This window comes from Scardinius erythrophthalmus (assembly GCF_964197995.2).
Source record: "Scardinius erythrophthalmus genome assembly, chromosome: 21".
In the NCBI taxonomy this organism is placed as follows: Eukaryota; Metazoa; Chordata; class Actinopteri; order Cypriniformes; family Leuciscidae; genus Scardinius; species Scardinius erythrophthalmus.
In genome coordinates, this window is record NC_138241.1 from 26,503,608 (window position 1) to 26,523,909 (window position 20,302).

Consider the following 20,302-nt stretch of genomic DNA (forward strand, 5'->3'; position numbering starts at 1 on the left):
TTTATCTTATCGACTTTTGAACAGTAGTGCAAGTAAAACTACATTATGAAATTAAGAAACATGTTACCCTTGGGTTTTGAACTTATTACAGTGAGCAGCACATGAATAATTTACCATGACGATGGTTAACCACAAACACCCACACTCAGACAAACCCCTCAATTTCCTGAAAAGCAAAACAAAAGGAAATGCACACAGTCATAGTCAATTATAAAACCACACAGAACTAAACATAGCGTAAAATAACCATTGCCCCTTTCATTTCAAGGGTATATTTTGTAAAAATGCGGCTGATTATAATCCAAGATAAAGGCTGTCATCTGACGAAGAGAGAAAAAACAGTGCAGAAAAGGGAAAAAGAACAATAAACTCTGGATTCTTTGACTAGGCTGCTCAGCCATAAATGGATAAATAGCTCAGCAAACTTGAATAATTACTGCACTTGCAATTGGCCTTCTGGTTGAGGTCAGAACTCAGTGTGATGTACCATCCAGCTCCAAAGGTCTCCATTTTCCATGGTTGGATATACTCATGTCTTCACTACAGAGTTGATGTCCTTTTCAGACAAAGTTGTCCGTGTGTATATGTATTCTTTCAAATTGAGCTATCAGTCAGAAATTTGAGAATATCCTGATATCGGACACAGAGAGACTGTGGGAAAATGACCAGCTCAAACCCTGAATGTACCACCTCAAACCCTGAATGTACCACCTCGGTCACTCTGCCCCTTTATCTCTGCTCCATTAACCAAACACACCGGGGTAGAGGTTGGATAGGCGATAGAACATATCATTAACCTAATTTTTAAAGAAATACTTCGAAGTCTAAGCAATTTCCTCAATAATATAGTGAAACAAACATGTGTGTGCATGTGCATGTGTGTGTGTGTGTGTGTGTGTGTGTGTGGTCCTAGTAAACCCTACTTTATGGGGACAAAAAATGCCACCCCTGACCCCACAAAGATGTCAATATCTGAAATCCCTGTCCTTGTGGGGACATTTTTGGTCCCCATGAGGAAAACAGCTTATAAATCATACTAAGCGATGTTTTTTGAAAAAGAAAAATGCAGAAAGTTTTCTGTGATTGCGTAGGTTTAGGGGGTAGGGTTAGGGGACAGAATATACAGTTTGCACAATATAAAAACCATTAAGTCTATGGAATGTCCCATGGAGTGTGTGTGTGTGTGTGTGTGTGTGTGTGTGTGTGTGTGTGTGCGTGTGTGTGCGTGCGTGCGTGCGTGTGTGTGTGTGTGTGTGTAAATGTTGAGCATAGGTACAATGTGTGGGCCTGTAGAGAAGAATTTCTTCCCAAGGGAGACAAAAGAATGTTAATAATACATCAAACAACAGCATCACTTCCTGCTCCCAAACTAGATCAGATCAAATAGGTAGAGATGCCCTCAGAGTGTGGAAATGTGCTTCCATTGTTTCTGCGTCTGAGACGCACAAACTATTATTTGCTCAAAACTATTTTAGACGTTTTCCTAACTTTACCCTTTCCAAAATCTTGGAATTTATTTGTGTGATGGCAGGGCAGAATTTTCAGCATCTTTACTCCAGTCTTTAGTGTCACATGACCCTTTCTAATATGCTGATTTGGTGCTCAAGAAACATTTCATATATAATTATAACAGGTGAAAATGACTATGCAGCTTAATATTTTTGTGGAAATCATGATATGTTTTTTCAGGAATCTTTGATAAACAGAAAGTTCAAAAGAACACCATTTATTTAAAAAAAAAAAATTGTATCATTATAAATGTCTTCACTGTCACTTTTGATCAATTTAATATGTCCTTGTTGAATTTCTTACAAAAAGACATGTCATAAATGATAACCTTGTACATTTCAAAGAGTTTTTGAGCTGTTTAGATTCAAGATGAATGGCGTGCTCAATTCCTTTTAAGTTTGATTTGGGTGTTCTTCAGTCCAAGGTAGAACATCTTAAGAGGCAGTGTAGAGAGAAAAAAATCTCTGATAGCCGAGGCACTCCTTAATTAAAATGTCTTTATTGCAAAAATGACATGTCCTAAATGGACAACTTTAAAATGCCCATGCGTAGCGGCATAGGGCCTTCTTCAGGGCATAGTGAAGCAGATAAAAAACTGATCTTATAATGACAAAGACACACAGGTAGAAGCAAACACACAGGTGCTGACAATCAGTATTGAAGGTCTGCAGGTAATTGCTAGGACACACCTCTCACACGGTTCTCAGCACTAAAGCTATTAGTCACAATAATAAACAAAAACACAGGCAACAGATAACATGCATATATATTCATGCATACCTCTCACATGGTTCTCAACACTGAAGCTGTTGGTCACAATAATAAACAAAGAAGCAACAGATAGCATGCATATACATTCATGCATATATTACTAGGGCACGCCTCTCACATGATTCTCACCGCCTATGACTGTGTTCAAGAAGGCACCATCCATAAGGGACAAACTTGTAAGAAGTTACCTTCCAGGTCCTAGACAAAAAACATGGCTAGAAAAGGGGTTGTGGGGAACCTATAGGTGTGGATCTTGCAGTCATTGTGAGGGTGTCATTCAAAGTAAGACTTTTTGTGATCTGAGAACGCAGAGAGAATTTAAGACTAATGGTTTTATTAACTGTAACTCTGAATATGTGGTCTACCGCCTACAATGCCCATGTGGGTGTTTCTATGTGGGCAGAACTAAAAGAAAACTAAAAGAGCGGTTTTATGAACACAAATACGCAATTCGAGTCAATAACGAAGATTACCCTATGGCCAAACACTATAAAGAAATACACCATAGTGACCCTTCATCCTTGAGAATTCAGGGCATTGAAATTATTAAAAAATCAATACGTGGAGGTGATATTTTAAAACAGTTATTGCAACGTGAAACCTTTTGGATATGGAGTTTCAAAGCAATGGACTATCCAGGATTAAATGAGGAGATAGATTATAGACCTTTTCTGTGATTTTGGAACATTGTTATTTCCTGTGACTGCTCACTTTTCATATGTATTGTATATGTATATGTGTATGCATATGTATGCATGAATGTGTATGCATGAATATATGCATGCTACCTGTTGCTTGTGTTTTTGCTTACATTGTGACCAACAGCTTTAGTGCTGAGAATCATGTGAGAGGCGTGCCCTAGTAACATATGCATGAATGTATATGCATGCTATCTGTTGCTTCTTTGTTTATTATTGTGACCAACAGCTTCAGTGTTGAGAACCATGTGAGAGGTATGCATGAATATATAAGCATGTTATCTGTTGCCTGTGTTTTTGTTTATTATTGTGACTAATAGCTTTAGTGCTGAGAACCGTGTGAGAGGTGTGTCCTAGCAATTACCTGCAGACCTTCAATACTGATTGTCAGCACCTGTGTGTTTGCTTCTACCTGTGTGTCTTTGTCATTATAAGATCAGTTTTTTATCTGCTTCACTATGCCCTGAAGAAGGCCCTATGCCGCTACGCATGGGCATTTTAAAGTTGTCCATTTAGGACATGTCATTTTTGCAATAAAGACATTTTAATTAAGGAGTGCCTCGGCTATCAGAGATTTTTTTCTCTCTACACTGCCTCTTAAGTTTTTGAGCTGTATTAGGCACACATATTTGTATTATTCTTTATATTTCTAATTCTGTATTCTTTTCTCAAATGTATACAAAACATTCTCTGCATCATATTTGTCTTTTTATCTTATGTTTCTGCCAACCAAACACACTCAAATATTACCATGTTAGATGTTGCACCTATACCCTAGACCAGAGATCTTCAACCCAGCTCCGGGGGACTCACTGTCCTGCAGAGTTTGGCTCCAAACCTAATCAAACAGAACTGACCAATAATAATAAATTTATAAAATAATAAATCGATAAATTTTGCAGAACAGTGGGTCTCCAGGAGCAGGGTTGAATACCTCTACTCTAGACATCATCTAAAGTTGTAACAGTTAAACAGAAGAAATGTCTACTTTGATCACTGTTTCATTGTTTATATGGACATGCATATGCTCTGTCATTCTGTCCGTCCATCCATCCATCCATCCATCCATCCTTCAGCTCACCAGGCAGAGCATGACATTCCTGCTGTTGTGGTTCCCACTGACAGTTGATGTTAAGTGAGCAACTCCTGCAGTTCACCAGTTTGGTACAAACCTGCTCACCTCGAACACTGCATTTGGTATAGTTCTTCACAGACTAAAAATCAAGAGGATGGAAAAGAGATATTTGTAAAATACTCTGGTTATATTTTTTCAATGTGACTAGCAAGTTTTGTACAACTTTGTGTTGTATTTTTTAACATTTATATGAGGAAAAAACAAGTGAAATCAAGAAGTTACAGGTGCTAATTCTCTAAGCCAATCAATCTTATCATAAGATATATTACTGCATACCTGGCCGGTTTTGCGCAGACCGGGTCTCCAAATAGAGAGCTGGTGATCAGACAGCATGGCAGGGGGAGGGTTGAGGTACAGGGGACCTCGAGGGTGGCGGGCAAGCTCAATTGTAAGCTGAATGAGGAGAAAATATGACACGGCAAAAAGAAATGGTATTTTTAATTGCTATAAATGCTTTTAAATCCATTTAATAGTTATGCCTCTGTTTGACATACCACAGTGCAGTTGCTTGAAGAAGAGATGCATTTCTTGTCTTCGCACCATTGGCAGTCATTGGTGTTGGCCGTACAGGAAGCACAGTCAGAAAACTGCTGACACTGCTTATCAGCTCCATCTATGGTTTAAAAAAAATTTGAATCAGAGACAAGGAAAATATCTACTAATTAGCATAAAACAAAAATTGGAGGTAACAAGGGTCTGACTCAGAGCTCTCAAGGTGAAACACTTCACAACTGTGGTGAAAAATTAGTGTGTGCAATGATACATGGGTAAGGGCTAAAGTTGAACAGCAGAGGTGGATATGGACAGGGCACAGCGAAATTAAAACCAGAAAATTGAGGGGAAGAGCCAAGGACAGAGAAAAAAACATTTGTCCTGACTGTGAATTAGTTTATTTCAGACATGAATACACATAATACACAAAAGTACTGTTTTTCCTGTTCTTTTCTTTTTGGGAGGATCTTTTCTGTTTGTTGGTTTGTTTTATCATTTTTATCATTATTTCTGGGAAAGAGATGTCACACAGGAACTGGCTTTTGTCTGGAACGATTTCAAAGGATAAACAATGAGAAAATCCAGGACAAAAATGAACTAGAAGGATGGGAGAAAGGAAATAAGAGTAAAAACAAATTATACTCAGGTTTATTTACCCCATCACACCTTATTTTTCTGTGACTGTCTCTGGGACAGTTAACATACAAAAAATGCCAATTCACTAAATATTTACTCAAATTAATATTGTTTTAAAGCCTTATTACCTTTTTTCAAAAAAAAAAAAAAAGATTAATAAAAAAATGTCCTGTGTATGTTTGTATTTAAATATCTTTGTTGCGCTCAGGTTGTCAGTCAGAATGACAGTTATTGCGTGAACATTAGAGCAAATAATGTAGGCCTATAATAGTACAACCAAGTCAATGTATTATTCTTTTTGAATTAGTATTTTAATTTTTTTTTTTAACTAATTTAAACACTTATATCTTGATTCATTTTATTTATAATGAACTTTTTAAGCACTTACTAGGCAACCAAGGTATGGCAGCAACCATACCCAACTGACGCCCCTGATTAACATTATGATCTCTGGTTTGGGGTCCGTTATTTTATTTTTTTTAAGATTTTTTTTTTTTAAATTGATAAAAAGTAAATGATGACAGTAAAAGGCATTTATAATGTTACAAAAGATTTCTATTATTTCAAATAAACACTGTTCTTTTGAATTTTTGGTAACACTTCAGTTTCGGGTCCAATTCTCACTTTTAACTAGTTGCTTATTAGCATGCATATTACTAGGACATTGGTTATTTATTAGTAACTTATAAAGCGCATATTAATGCCTTATTCAGCATGATCATATTCTACATCCCTTAATCCTACTTAATATCTAAACTTAACAACTACCTTACTAACTATTAATAAGCAGTAATTAGGAGTGTGAGGCAAGTCATAGTTAGTAATAGTTAGTTAATAGTGAGAATCGGACTAACGTCTTCCAAATCTCAAACTTTTGAATGAAAGTGTAGTAGTATATATTACATACACACACATAATACATAATATCAGGAACATACATAGTGTATAGAAAAAAAAAGTCCAGATTGTGTACAGGTACACAGAGAGCAACCACCCAAAGAGTGCCTACGTACAATGATAAACTGCATGATTGCAGGTCTCTGAGATACACACAATACAGGATAATCCATCATGAACTTGTGTGTCATTCCATTACTTAATTAAAGTCCAATCCACCTCTGATAGAACACCAAACTCAGTGCGGTAATTGCAGTAATCCTCTCAGGTCCAGTTTTGCCCACAGAAAAAAACATCTGTGTCCACAATCGCTGGAGATTAGTTTCATCGCAATCATAATTACATCGCTATGAGATTATTATGCGCCGACTGACCTTTTGTTCAGTCAATTATCAACAGGCATTTCCCACAGTCAGGCAGGATTTACCCAGTGGAAAACAGGCAGCACACCATCAAGGTAAAGCAGAACATGTGAGTGGCTCTGCATATAAAACCCGCAATGTATCAAGTGTAAAAAGGATTATATGTAGCTTAACAATAATCTCCTGACAGAGGATTTATTGAAAGGAAAAATACTCTTCAGGTGTGTGTTTGACATACAGAGCTAATGGTCCAACTCAACTGAATGAGATGTACAGTGAACTTCACCCCACTGCAATGGTTGTGTAGGATAGTGGACCAGGTGTATAGATATTCCCACAAGATGAAAGGATGTGTAAACATTTATAACACTTGCATTTTATAAATTACACAACTATTCAAACGTTTGGGTTCTGTAAAATGTTTCAATGTTTTTGAGAGAAGTTTCTTATGCTCATCTTATGCTGCATTTATTTGATAAAAAAAAATATATATATATTTAAAGGGATACTCCACTTTAAAATGAAAATTCTGTCATCATATACTCACCCTCATGTTGTTTCAATCCTTTAAGAATTTATTTCTTCTGCTGAACAGAAAGTAAGATATTTAGAAGAATTTCAGTAACCAGACAGTTTCTGGTCTCATTGACTTCCATAGTATATTTTTTTCCTACTATGGAAGTCAATGAGACCAGAAACTGTCTGGTTACTGAAATTCTTCTAAATAATTTCTCCTTTCTGTTCAGCAGAAGAAAGAAATTCATACAGGTTTGAAACAACATGAGGGTGAGTATATGATGACAGAATTTTCATTTTAAAGTGGAGTATCCCTTTAAAACATTAATATTGTGAAATGTTAGGGATGCACCGAAATTTCGGCATCTAAAAATTGTCGTCCGAAAATGTCATTTTCTGTTATTGGCCGAGAGAGAAAAACGGCTGAAAATATGAGCCGAAAATCTATGCCGCCCCACCCCGTCCCTCAGTGTTCAGCGCTCAGGTTTCACTCTCACTCTAGCTGTTATCACTGCACGGTGTGACTCTCCGCTTAATTATCCTCTCTATGCACATGCACTCCATTCAGTTGCTCACGGCCCATGTGAACGCTCCACTCATGTACTGCTCACGCTCATGGGAAAATCAAAGTCTGCTCAAATAATGCTGACATGAAATTTCTATGTAGTCGTACTATACTAGTTTCTGTTTGCAATAGCCCTACTGTGCTGTAACATGGTGTGGTAGCCCTGCTGGGCAACGCTGGTAAAATAACGCTATCCTCTCGTTCACTGATCCGCTTCTTGTAACGCTCTCATACTTTTGATAATAATAGCTTAGTAGGACTATACGTTACTTGGCTAATTAGTCAAAAAATAAATCTGTTAAATCTGATTGTTGCATAGAACTGAATAACGAATAATATATTGATATTTAATATTAATTTATTTTGTCCAATTTTAGTGTAACTTTCAACCAAATTGTGTTTGTTTTATTTTATTGGCTTGTATTTTTTTAAATTCAGTAATATTAATACAATTAAAATTTAAAAAGCAATTTCAGGTTCATCAGAAGTGCATCATGAATATTTTTTTACAACATTTACAATATACAATAGTTTCAGCCCAGAATTTTTATTTCGGTGCATCCCTAACTACAATTTAAAATAACTGTTTTATATCTGAATATATTTTAAAATATTATTGAACATATGATGGCAAAGCTACATTTTCAGCAGTCATTACTCCAGTCCTCAGTCTCATATCATCCTAATATGCTGATTTGGTACTCAAGAAACACTTCTTAATATTATCAATATTGAAAACAGTTGTGTTGCTTAATATTTTTGTGGAAATTATGCTACATTCTTTTTTTTTAAGGGTTTTCTTTTTTATTTATTAAAGCGTTTTTTTTTTTTTTACATAGCAATATTTTGTAACATTAAAAACATCCTTGTTGAATAAAAATATTAATTTAAAAACAAAATCTTACTGAACCAAAACTTTTAAATATTAGGGTGCATTCTGGCACCTCATTTATCTTATTTTATGGCCCGCTGAAATTCTCGATACTGATTGGTCAATCACAGTACTCTGTGGTCAAATATTTTTGTATAATGACTACTAAACTACTTAAAAGTCCAGGCACCTAGTTTCCTGAAATGTTGTGATTTTATTCATTTATTTGTCAAATATCCTTGTTTTAGGAAATAATGTAGTCAACCTGTACCACAAAACACACCCCTTCAGGGTTCTGTGACATGCAAGACCACTTTTACTGACTCCTGTGAATAAGAAATTAATTCAATGTGAATGTATTGTGAAAATACTCAAAAACAGCTCCATAAATGACCATAAAAGTAATTCTGCGAAGCCAGTGTTTAACATAAGATTTTAAAATGATAGGTTCTTACTAGTGCGCGCAGGGCAGAAGGAGGCAGGCACACTGTCATTAGCATGGCTGGAGTCCCAGGGTACACAGCGTTCTTTGATCCAGACGCAGCGAACACCAGGACCAGCGCTATGACAAAGATCCACCTCCAGGAAGGCCTCACAGCTGGCAGGCTTATACACCAGCACATCATTCAGAATCACGCCAGAGAAGCCACCAAAAACGTACATTGAGCTGAGTGGAAGAGAAAACAGACCTTTTCTGTATTTCGACCCATTTGTATTGCCAAAACAATTTTCCAAAAGAAATGAGAGGATAAGGCCACACATTTGATTTTTCCCCCGACCCATGATGATTTGTTTAACTAAATTAAATTTAGTGGAAAAAATAACAACCTGGGAACAGGAAGAGCGCATATACTGATGGTATCAGTGAACGGAAAAAGTCCACATCAAGAACTTACCCATTACTGACAACAGCTGTGTGTCCAAAACGGTTGACATCACGATGAAGACTGGGATTTGGAAGAACTGTCCACTCGTCACATGCTGAAAAGCACACATGCAAATAAATTTAAAAACAAATGTATAAAGGTAGTTGAAAATAACACCAAAAGCTATAAAACATTATAAAACATTATTTCACAACCCTAAAACTAATAACAAGATTATTAGTCATTTGATATTTTATTCTAGAGATGCACAATATATCCGTACCACACCAGTTAATTGATGATATTAGAGATAAAGCATTACTTAATTTATCAATATTGGATGTTCAATTGATAATGCTCATTTCCTCTATTTTTACATTTACACTACCAAACAAAAATTTGGGGCAGTACGTTTTTTCTTTTATGTTTTTGAAAGATACATCTAATGCACACCAAGCCTGAATTTATTTGATCAAATATACAGTAAAAAAAAGTGTTGGTCCACTGAAGGCAAGTTTGTAGAGAACCCAAGTGCAGTTTATTTACAGAACATGGCATGGCATGGCATGGCATGAAAACATAAACGTGGCCATGACGCCTACCAACAGTGGTAACAGGAAACAATACTTGACTAGGAACAAGGCAAACATGACGGTTTAAATACACAAGGACTAATGACAAGACAAGGGACACCTGTGAACAATGAAACAATGACAACATAACACAGAACACATGGCTGGATCACATGACTAGAACAGGGGATCACATGACAGACATGAAACAGGAACATGAAACAAAACCAATTATATATTTATTTATATATTAGTAAAATCTTAAATATTATAAGTAAAATATAGTAATATATTATTACAATTTAATTGTACATTTTCTATTTTAAAATATTTAAAAATATAATTTATTCCTGTGATAGCAAAGTAGCCATTACTCCAGTCTTCAGTGTCACATGATCCTTTAGAAATCTAATATACTAATTTGGTGCTCAAGAAACATTTATTATTATGTTATCACATTTTAGGTTGTGCTGCTTAATATTTTTTTGGAAACTGTGATGATTTTTCTGGATTCTTTGATGAATAGACAGTTCAAAAGAGCAGGATTTATTTAAAAACAAAAATCTTTTGCAACATTAAAAATGTCTTTACTGTCACTTTAAATCAATTTAACATATCCATATGAATGTATTAATTAATTTAATTCAAAAACTTTTGAACAGTAGTGTATTTTACCTTTGCCAGCATCTAACATCCACTTTAATCTCAAGAAGAACTGATAATTTATTAACATTGTTAAAATAATCCACTTTTACTATTTAAAACAATTGTTTTAGTTTTTTAGTTTATTATTTTTTATTGATTTAGGAAATGTGGCAATTTCGACCAGAATTTAATATCAGTGCAGAGGTATTTTACTCATCAGAAGTGAAAGCCACAGCAGCAGTGTACAAAGCACTATGTAAACCAAACCTTTTTACTGACTGAGACATCTGTGTGTTTTGAGCTGTTCGTGTTTGTCCAGGTTACATTAGCTCTGTGGCATATGTTTCTCCCAGGCTGCCAGATCGGACACACTCTCGGCTCGTTACACGCTCTTTAATTCAGTAATTAGCCGCACTCATGGTCAGTTAATCAGCTAGGGAGAGGAAATCAAAGACTATCTTTACATTCTACAGGTTTTCCTGCTAGTAAATACATCAATGTGCATACACATGCAGGTGTGTCAAGAAAACACACAGTACATACACACTGTTAACAACCCCTTGTGAACAGATGTTTTGTAGCATGAGATTCTTATATAACAGAACAACAATATACAGAGCATAGGAAAGATTGAGACATCTAACATCTCACAGCCTCCCTAGCATCACTAATGACCGCAGCAGAGATTAACACACCACACATTACAGCATTACATCACCAAGATACCACCAACACAACAACATAGTGCAGTTCTGTCTAGTGAAAGTGAACAAAGATGCCTCTAAGACTGCAAAAGAGAGAGAAAAAACAGTCTCAGGACTAGGGCTGGGCGATATGGCTGAAAACTGTATCACGATATAAGTGTTTCATATCGGTCGATATCGATAATTATTGAATTTTTTTATAACATATTTAAAATAAGGATCAGTCCAGGAGACAAATATATTACATTTAAAGATTTTTTATTTTAAACTTAACCTACCTCTGATTATAATCCCATCAGTTATAAAGGCAGAAATGTCAACACGACCATGGAAAACTCAAGTGTCTAAAATCACAATGAACACTTAACAATTATCTCTTAACATTTAGGTGCAAAATTAAAGAATACGTAAGAAATAGGGGTGTAACGATACATCGATATGGATCGATGCATCGGTATAACGTCTAACGATACGATGCATCGATTCCACACTTAAAATATCGATATGCACCTTTATTTTGACACTCTCCACATTATCACGACACGTAACATCCTTCCGCTAAAGCGCACATTTTCAGTAGCACCTCAATGCAGTACACAAGATCCGAGGGGAGGAGTCGGATCTTATATAAGGGGTGGAGATTGGTAGGTTTAGGGGTGGAGATGGGTAGGTTTAGGGGTGGGTTTAGGGATCAGGGGGTGGAGACGGGTAGGTTTAGGTATATGTAAGGTGGGAGGAGTTGGATTTTATCCAACTCCTCCCCCTGGATTTTATGCTCTGCATTGAGGACCATCTCCACATTTTCGTTTACTCACCAACCGCCTGCCGGTGTGTAACGTTAATCTCATCTGAAAAAGACGCCTGACAAGACTGACTAAACCCTAAACAAGTTTTTTTTTTTTCACAAAAGCCGGTATTGTCCGCTGTCAAGGCATCGCAAGTTCATGTTTTACAGTAGAAACAGACAAGCACTCGCACCCTTGTTGGTGAACACAACACGAGAAGTCCGTTTTAGCGACTCAGCGCGCAATATTCAGGTCAGATGTCACTTTGAAAAGACGCGCGCTGGCTAAGAGGAGTTTCCTCAAAGCTGACTAAAAGTGATCGAGGATGGATCATTTCAATGAACTCGTGATATCTTCTTCAGGGCGTAAAAGGAAAATAAAACCTGAAACATTTTCAAGGAACCTTACTAAAGCAGCTCGTTTAGGGAACGGAATGGTGAGGGAAAAGCTCTCTGTACTGCGTGTACGTACGTTAATCACAACAACAAAGTTTGGCAGGCATATGTCAGCTGAGGAGATTAACGTTATGAAGATTAACCGAGTGTTGTATTATTTATCATAACAATTACTTGGTTGTGTTTGACTCAGAAAGAAGAAATGTGAATGTATCTGCTCTGCTCTGCTAAAAAAAAAAAAAAAAAAAACATATTAAAGCATACTTTCAATTAACTTTAATTTTGTAATTTACCTTTATTTTTTAAGTTATTATTATTATTATTAATCAAAACAACCCAGCTGCAGTTTGATTGATATTACTTGGAATGCACAATAATAATAAAAAACATGATTTATGAGTACTTGCAAATGACCTCTTCTGTTATAAATGTCCCAATTGGGAGAGGGTGTGCAATTTTCAAAGAGTTTAATTAAACGTTCATGTTATATATTTTGGTTGCATTTGTGAGTTAATAAAAACGTAACTGGTTGTGTGAACATTATATCTAAATATCGATTAATCGATCGATATAGCCCTGAATCGAATCGAATCGAATCGTATCGTGGAATTTTTTGAAGTATCGAAAAATATCGGATCGCTGGCTGAGAGAATCGATATCGTATCGTATCGTCATGAACTGTCCGATTTACACCCCTAGTAAGAAATGCTTTATAAAGGGGTGGGCGATATGGCAAAAATATAATATTACGATTTCTTTCTATAAATTCTATAAATCTATTTCTTTCTATTTTCTATAAATTATACATTGATACTTATTAAAGCTATTAATAAAGTTATTAGTCAAGAGCAGTGAGTGATTTTCTCTTTACATTTTGTTGTTTTATTAAAGGTATAGCGGAGGATCTTTCCGAATTTTAGATAAGAACCGCCCTCTCCACTTTTTGAAAAAATGCACATGCGCACAACACTCTACCTGCTCCCGAGAGGGAACGCCTATTAACGTGTGCGAGGTTCTCCTCGTGCACGCTCTGTTTACAAATTGCTGTCGGCATCGCTCATACAAGATTACTTTCCAAAAGAAGATTTGCACTTTTTCTCCAAATAGCATGCCAAACTTTACCTGTCGAGTAGAAACTTCGCGACTGAGGCATCAGTGGGAAGCCCAACATGTGTTATCAGCGCACGCCATCGTGTGAAACAATCTCCCAAAAACACTCTGATCTTGTTTCTCTCTTCTGAGGCCTTTCTCTTCTTCTCATACAGTTCGTACAAACTTTTTCTCTTGCGACCCTCAGACATTTTCAAAGGACCCGGTGAAACGGCGAGCTTCAATGAATGGCTTAGCTCTAGCTCACCAAACATAAACACCTGAAAGTGCGCATGCGCAGAAAGCGAAAACTAAGGGACGAGCCAGGGACGAGCACGTACGACGGCCTTACGTAAACATATCACCAGAATGATTGACACTTAGGTGGACCAATAGTTTACACTACCCACCCGGAAAAAGAAAATCCTCCGCTATACCTTTAACATTAAAGGGATAGTTCTCCTAAAAATTCTAATTTTCATAATTTACTCTCTCACAGTGTTTTAAACTCGAATAAGTTTCTTTCTTCTGTTGAAAATAAAAGTTATTTGGAAGAATGACCAACAGTTGATGTTACCCCATTACCCCAGTGACTTCCATAGTATATTTTTCTCCTATGGAAGTTAATGGGGACCAGCTACTGTTTGGATACCCACATTCTTCAAAATATTTATATTAGAAAATATTAGAAGGCAATTAATACAGGTTTGGAACAACATTAGAGTGCGTAAATAATGAGATAATTTTTATTTTTGGGTGAACTATCCCTTTAAGGACAAGCGGCAGCGTGCGCGCGACGCGTCTATTATACACGCATTTGACAAGCAGATTTTCTCTCAATTTTCTCAAGTTTGCTTTCACTTTAGACATATCCGACTAGTTTATGTAAACCTTGTGTGTATATAACAGTATTAGCAAAATAAGACTCGAAAGATAACTTAGTATTCAGGCGCTGGTAGACAGGCTTTTAGAGCATGCGAGCTTCACATGTACGCGCTGAGAAACGCACACGCTAGAACAGCGCATCAGAACGCGAATAACAGAGAAACTGACGACGGTCTTGCATAATCTGCAGACGACATTGGTCTGACTACGGTCAGACTTTAAGTCAGGCGAGCTGACTTTTTCTGTTTTATCTAGTTACTAGAGAGTGAGTGCCTTTGTTCATGAAATCAAACTTGCTTTGTTGGTGTCTTCCAACGAAAAAAAAATAATATATATATCGAACGTTTTATCGAACGCATTTTTTATTGATATTGATTACGTGTCTATCGCGATACATATCTTTATCGTTTTATCGCCCAGCCCTACTCAGGACATACTTTCACAGGACCTTGTATCACCAATATCAAAATAACTTCAGAAATCACTCCCATTTCACTCCAATTTTACCTTGTCACTATTAAAACAAAACACTACAGGTCAGATGTTTGAGGTCGGTATGATTTTTTTTATGCTTTTGAAAGAAGTCTCATGTTCACCAAGGCTGCATTTGTTCAATCAAAGTTAAAGGAATCAATCTAATATACTAATTTGGTACTCAAGTAATACATATTATTGTTCATCTATTTACCCAATTTTAAGACCTACCAAGGACCAGATGATTTTTTATGATGTATCTGAGTCACTAAACGATACAATTCAATAGGGTGTCCATTCTTTTTCTCATATATATCAGTTTCAAAAGCCATCACATACTTTCAAAGTCGATACAGACTGCCACAGACAGCATTAATATGTGACCCTGCACCACAAAACAGGTCATAAGTCGCACGGGGATATTTGTGGCAATAGCCAACAATACATTGTATGGGTCAAAATAATAGATTTTTCTTTTATGCCAAATATCATTAGGATATTAAGTAAAGATCATGTTCCATGAAGATATTTTGTAAATTTCCTTCCGTAAATATATAAAATATTTATTTTTGTGAGTGAGTGCAGCACAATCGCGAACATAAATGGACAACTTTAAAGGCGATTTTCTCAATGTTTCGATTTTTTTTTGCACCCTCATATTCCAGATTTTCAAATAGTTGTATCTCAGCCAAATATTGTCCTATCCTAACAAACCATACATCAATGGAAAGCTTATTTATTCAATTGACCCTTGTGATTGGTTTTGTGGTCCAGGGTCACATATGTAAATTTGCCATTTACCCCTCAAAGTACTCAGGCAAAGTCAAGAAAGTGTGGCCAGGTTGCAAACAGCACTCTTGAGTGCAGCACTGATCAAGCTGCTGTTTAACTAAGGTCACACCTGCATCCACACAAAATTTCATCTCAGAAAACAGACCAAATGGCCACACAAAAAGGATTTAGCTAATCTCTGACTCCTGCAACGCTTACAGCTTAATTAATGGACACATTAGGAAACATGATAAACAAAACATTGTCCTGAAATGTCAGGAAGAGTAAATTCATTATAACTGGATTTTCATGCATATGTAGTTTAATCAGTTGTAGAATGATGGGAACATCCTGGCATTTAACTATATCATACACCTTGACATCATGCAGCCTATTAACTGCTGTGGGAGCTGCTTATGAACAGCTTATGAAAGCTGTGAGTCACTATTGGAGTGAATTGAAAAGAAGTACCACTCTATTACCATCAAGCTACAACTGATGTAGCTTAGATGAGGGGAGAAATATCTTTAAAAACCTTCATTATCCTGTTTATCAGTTTTAAAGCTTTTTGTAAGTGGCCTCTGAATCACACAGAATTGCAAAAAGTCTGTCACAGAAAAAATACCTTTAATGCTATATAAATCGCTTTGAGAAACATTTACCTGTATGCATTTGCAGATGCTTTCATCCAAAAGGCCAACATTTTAGGTCACCACAGAGATTTCTGGCTGGAGTAATTCAATGCCCGATTTCAATAAACCTGGTCCAGACCTCTACAGATCTAAAGGTGACACTCATATTCTCTCAAATGGTAAAACTGCTCCTGATAGTTATCGTTGGCTCTGCCTAGATTTCATTTCCTCACAGGATATTGGCTCAACTCCCATAGCTAATGTACAGGAGACAAAGAAACAGAGCGAAAAAACACTGGATGACAAGAGCAGATAGAGCAGAGGTAGAGAACAGTAGATGCAGTAGCAAGGAAACCAAACCCATTTTAATTGCAAGCTTAATAAAATATGTTTTTGTGCTGAGGCAATCTGCTACCTAGTCTGTTGGTTGTATTAAAACAAAAGGTCTGTGCAGAAGAAAAAAAACACTGATTCACAACGCCTCTCAGCCAGAGCGCTACAATTTTAATTAGGGTTTATTTTCCCTGAATCTAATTAGAGGTACGAGAGTTGGGAGAGACATGGCAAGAGGATACGCAAATGAAAACCGTTTTCTGTGTCATCTTGAATTCACTCCCTCATTGTGAGAAATATTGCATAAAAAGAGCTAATAATGCCTCTTCTCTCCCCTTTAAAAGTTGACTTGGAGAAAGAAAGAAAGAAAGAAAGAAAGAAAGAAAGAAAGAAAGAAAGAAAGAAAGAAAGAAAGAAAGAAAGAAAGAAAGAAAGAAAGAAAGAAAGAAAGAAAGAAAGAAAGAAAGAAAGAAAGAAAGAAAGAAAGTTACTTTTTCCAAATAAGTCGAAGTTAGTATTGAGGCTTTATGTGTGGTCAGACACTTGAGCGTGTCATTATTATTAACATTTTGCCCAAATGAAGTTACAAGGTTTTTCACCAGCGAATGTCAGATATTTGTGTTTTGTCAGTCATTAACAGAATCTAATGCATCTGAAGTTCAGCATTACGTTTTCATCAACTTACAAGATTATTGTACCTATGCAGGCGCTCAGTTTTTACTGTTGTTTAATACATTTGGCCAAAATCTTGTGCTATAAAAGAAGTGCTATGTACAGGCTGTGTTGGCTATGATTAGAAGGCAAATACCAGACTGACACTCTTTTCGGCTTCTCAAATACATAAAACATTTGCCTTTCCAAACATCATGTTTTTTTAATAATGAACTTATTCAAAGAACTAGTTCTTTATTTACCCTTGCACTGCAAACAAGCAGAGACAGTCTCAAAAATGTGTGCAGGACTTCATTCATGATTGAGGCAGGTAAAGCTACTGAATGCGGTTTTGCAGACAGTTTTTAGGATCAAATGGAGTTACAAGGTTTAGTCACAAGCTCTCTCTAAAAAAAGTTTAAAAATACTATTATTAGTAACCGGTATTTTTTCTTATCAAACTGTTTTGTTACAGAAGGGACGCTTCTTTGAACAGAAACGTTAAAATGCTGGTTCTGTTCAGAGAAAACCAATTGATTTTTTCTTCTGTTTTCAAGCCCTGATAAAAACAATGAAATGCAAACTCAGAATATTATGCAAACCTGCAATAATTAAATGTTAAGTAACACAAATATCATTTATATATTTAATCTTACTTTATTGGCCACTGACTTTGCTGCTGACCTTCGATGATCAAATTCAACCATTTGGGTTTTCTTTTCTTTTTTGCTGCGCCCCCTACTGTACAGGCATGAATTTGCATTTTCTTTTGGTGGAAAAGGGCCTATACATTCCATTTCTGCATTTCACTAGAATAGATCACAGTGATACATTTATGGTGTAGCCAGCCAAACCTTAAAATTGAAGATTACAAAACAGATTCTTTACAGTCTTAGGGACAGAATACTGAATTTGTTTTCCTGGTTTGGCATTATATCCATTCTTTTATTACAGATTTTTTTTTTTTAAGTTTTTGTTTTGACAACACACTTTAAAAGTAATAAAACTTAATAGTTTTATTTATTTATTTATATATAGTTTATGGAACAAAAACATTTTATGAAACAAATAAATGGCCTAGCCTAGTGCAGTTGCCCCAACACTATGCTGTCTGTATGCTACTCTTATGAGATATTTGAGATTTTTCTAGTATTATATGAACAAATAAATCGCAAGACTTAATGCTTAATATAAATAAATCTTAATTAAATTGAGCTTTTACAAATTAAATACCTGTACAAAGTTGTAGTAAGCTTTATCAGCTCAAACGTGATTAACTACTTTGCGTGTAAATTTTTAGCCAATCGGTTTCTGCAGGTTTTCTATGCCAGTAAAAGTCAGTTAACTTAATATATTTTACAGTGTTGCACCAGGCCAGATGCCGTGAAAAGCTGGTTTGCAAAGCAGTGCAATTCAAAATGAGCATAATCACTGCACTCAATGCAAACATAATCAGTCCAATAAACAGTAATACAAATACAAAACAGCATTTTATGCAGTATAAAGTCAAGAAAAGAGTCTGTTCATTACTTCATTTTGTTTCATACACACTGCAGCAGGTCGGAAAGGTTGCCCTCTGTATCCACAGCAGGAAGAACAGAAGACCAACAGTTACAAGCAATTGTACAGGAACATTTCCAGGAAGCCTGCTGGTGATTAGAAAATGGCCTAATTTGCTACTTTAATGAATTAAGCGAGTGGAGCAGATTTAAGGCCAGTGCTTTAGTGGTAGTGATGTATATTTGGACAGACTGCAGCCAGTATGTGTAAAGCCAGTCAAGGTTGTCCAAGCAAACTTGTGCAATCAGACAGAGTGGTTTGGGCACACAGAGCCAACCCAGACTCAAGCCAAAAAATGACCACTCCCTGACACCAGAACAGAACCAGCACAATCCACAGTGTCCACAAGCCCTTGCCTTTACTTGAGCTGCAAAACACTGAACAAGCATAGTGCAGTAGAGAAGCGCCAGGTGGAAGTGAAAGTTGCCACTCTACTGTAGTAAACACTGTGGGAGGAATTCGCTAAGAATGAGCACAATCTCTCATCCTTTCTTTCACACTCCCTTGGCTCCACAACCTCCTTGTCTAAGGTACTGTAAAAGATTCATAAAATAGCAGACACCATCTGGCCCACTGGCATTCGAACTGCTTTTTATGAGGATTTAATGATGGCTAAATATTACTGTCAGCACTGAAAGGAAGACTTTAAATCATTCACTGATATTCCTCGTAAAAGTCTCCCATTTAAAAAAACCCACATTAGCCAAAGTTGCCAAAGGCCGTAGTAAACCTATAGTGTGTGCACAGCGCACTGGGATCGTAAGCCATAGAGAATATCAAACAACAGTCGTAAAATTCATTGTTGGCTTGCAAGGAATGGTTGAAATAAGTTGTGCATGTTAATTGGTGTTTAATATTTCAAGGCAAGAGCAATGTAAAACACAACGCACACTCTTTGTTCTCCATATCAGCCTATAATAAATGATTATTTAAAGTATTGTCAAAGTTTACCGTGCCTGACTCTGCAGAAGAAAGTTTCATGAACTTGCAAAGCCTACAAGCAAAAAACATTCTGTACGTTTTTTTTAAAAGCTCTGTGACAAAGCACCACTCGGTGAATGAAGAAATGAATATGTACCACTCCACCACATACCCTCAGACAGATGCCTATGGCCAGACATTATACCACCACAGAGGTCAAAGGTTTCAGAAGCAATCCATCACAGAGGTCTTGCCTTGAGAAAGGTCATACTGAGGATATCTGTAAACCTACGTTAGCAGCCCCTCAGCTGCGTGTATGCTTACAGATTTACAAATGATCTGCATGACTGGAGCAACACACACTCACATGCTCTGCTCCAAAACCCAACGAGCCACCTTGCTGTCATGTTTGCAGCCTACATTGGCAGCTGCCTTCTAAAGCTCAAAGTATACTTCGGTTTTTATGTGTCAGCATATTTTTGCGCTAATTAGTTGCTCAACAATGTGGTAACACTGAAGAGACAGAACAAAAACAACATCAAACTACTGGAGATGGCACCAACAATA

General features: G+C 36.5%; 1 protein-coding gene across 1 annotated transcript in view; it reads right to left on the minus strand.

The window, feature by feature from the left end:
* The window catches only part of atrnl1a (attractin-like 1a), a 250,528-nt gene that overhangs the window by 175,634 nt on the left and 54,592 nt on the right, over positions 1-20,302 (minus strand). The window contains exons 11-15 of the mRNA XM_081351271.1: positions 9,349-9,433; positions 8,908-9,119; positions 4,608-4,726; positions 4,390-4,506; positions 4,060-4,192 (exon numbers count right to left, since the gene is read on the minus strand). Of these exons, the coding sequence (XP_081207397.1) occupies positions 4,060-4,192; positions 4,390-4,506; positions 4,608-4,726; positions 8,908-9,119; positions 9,349-9,433 (666 nt within the window). The remainder of the gene's footprint in view (positions 1-4,059; positions 4,193-4,389; positions 4,507-4,607; positions 4,727-8,907; positions 9,120-9,348; positions 9,434-20,302) is intronic.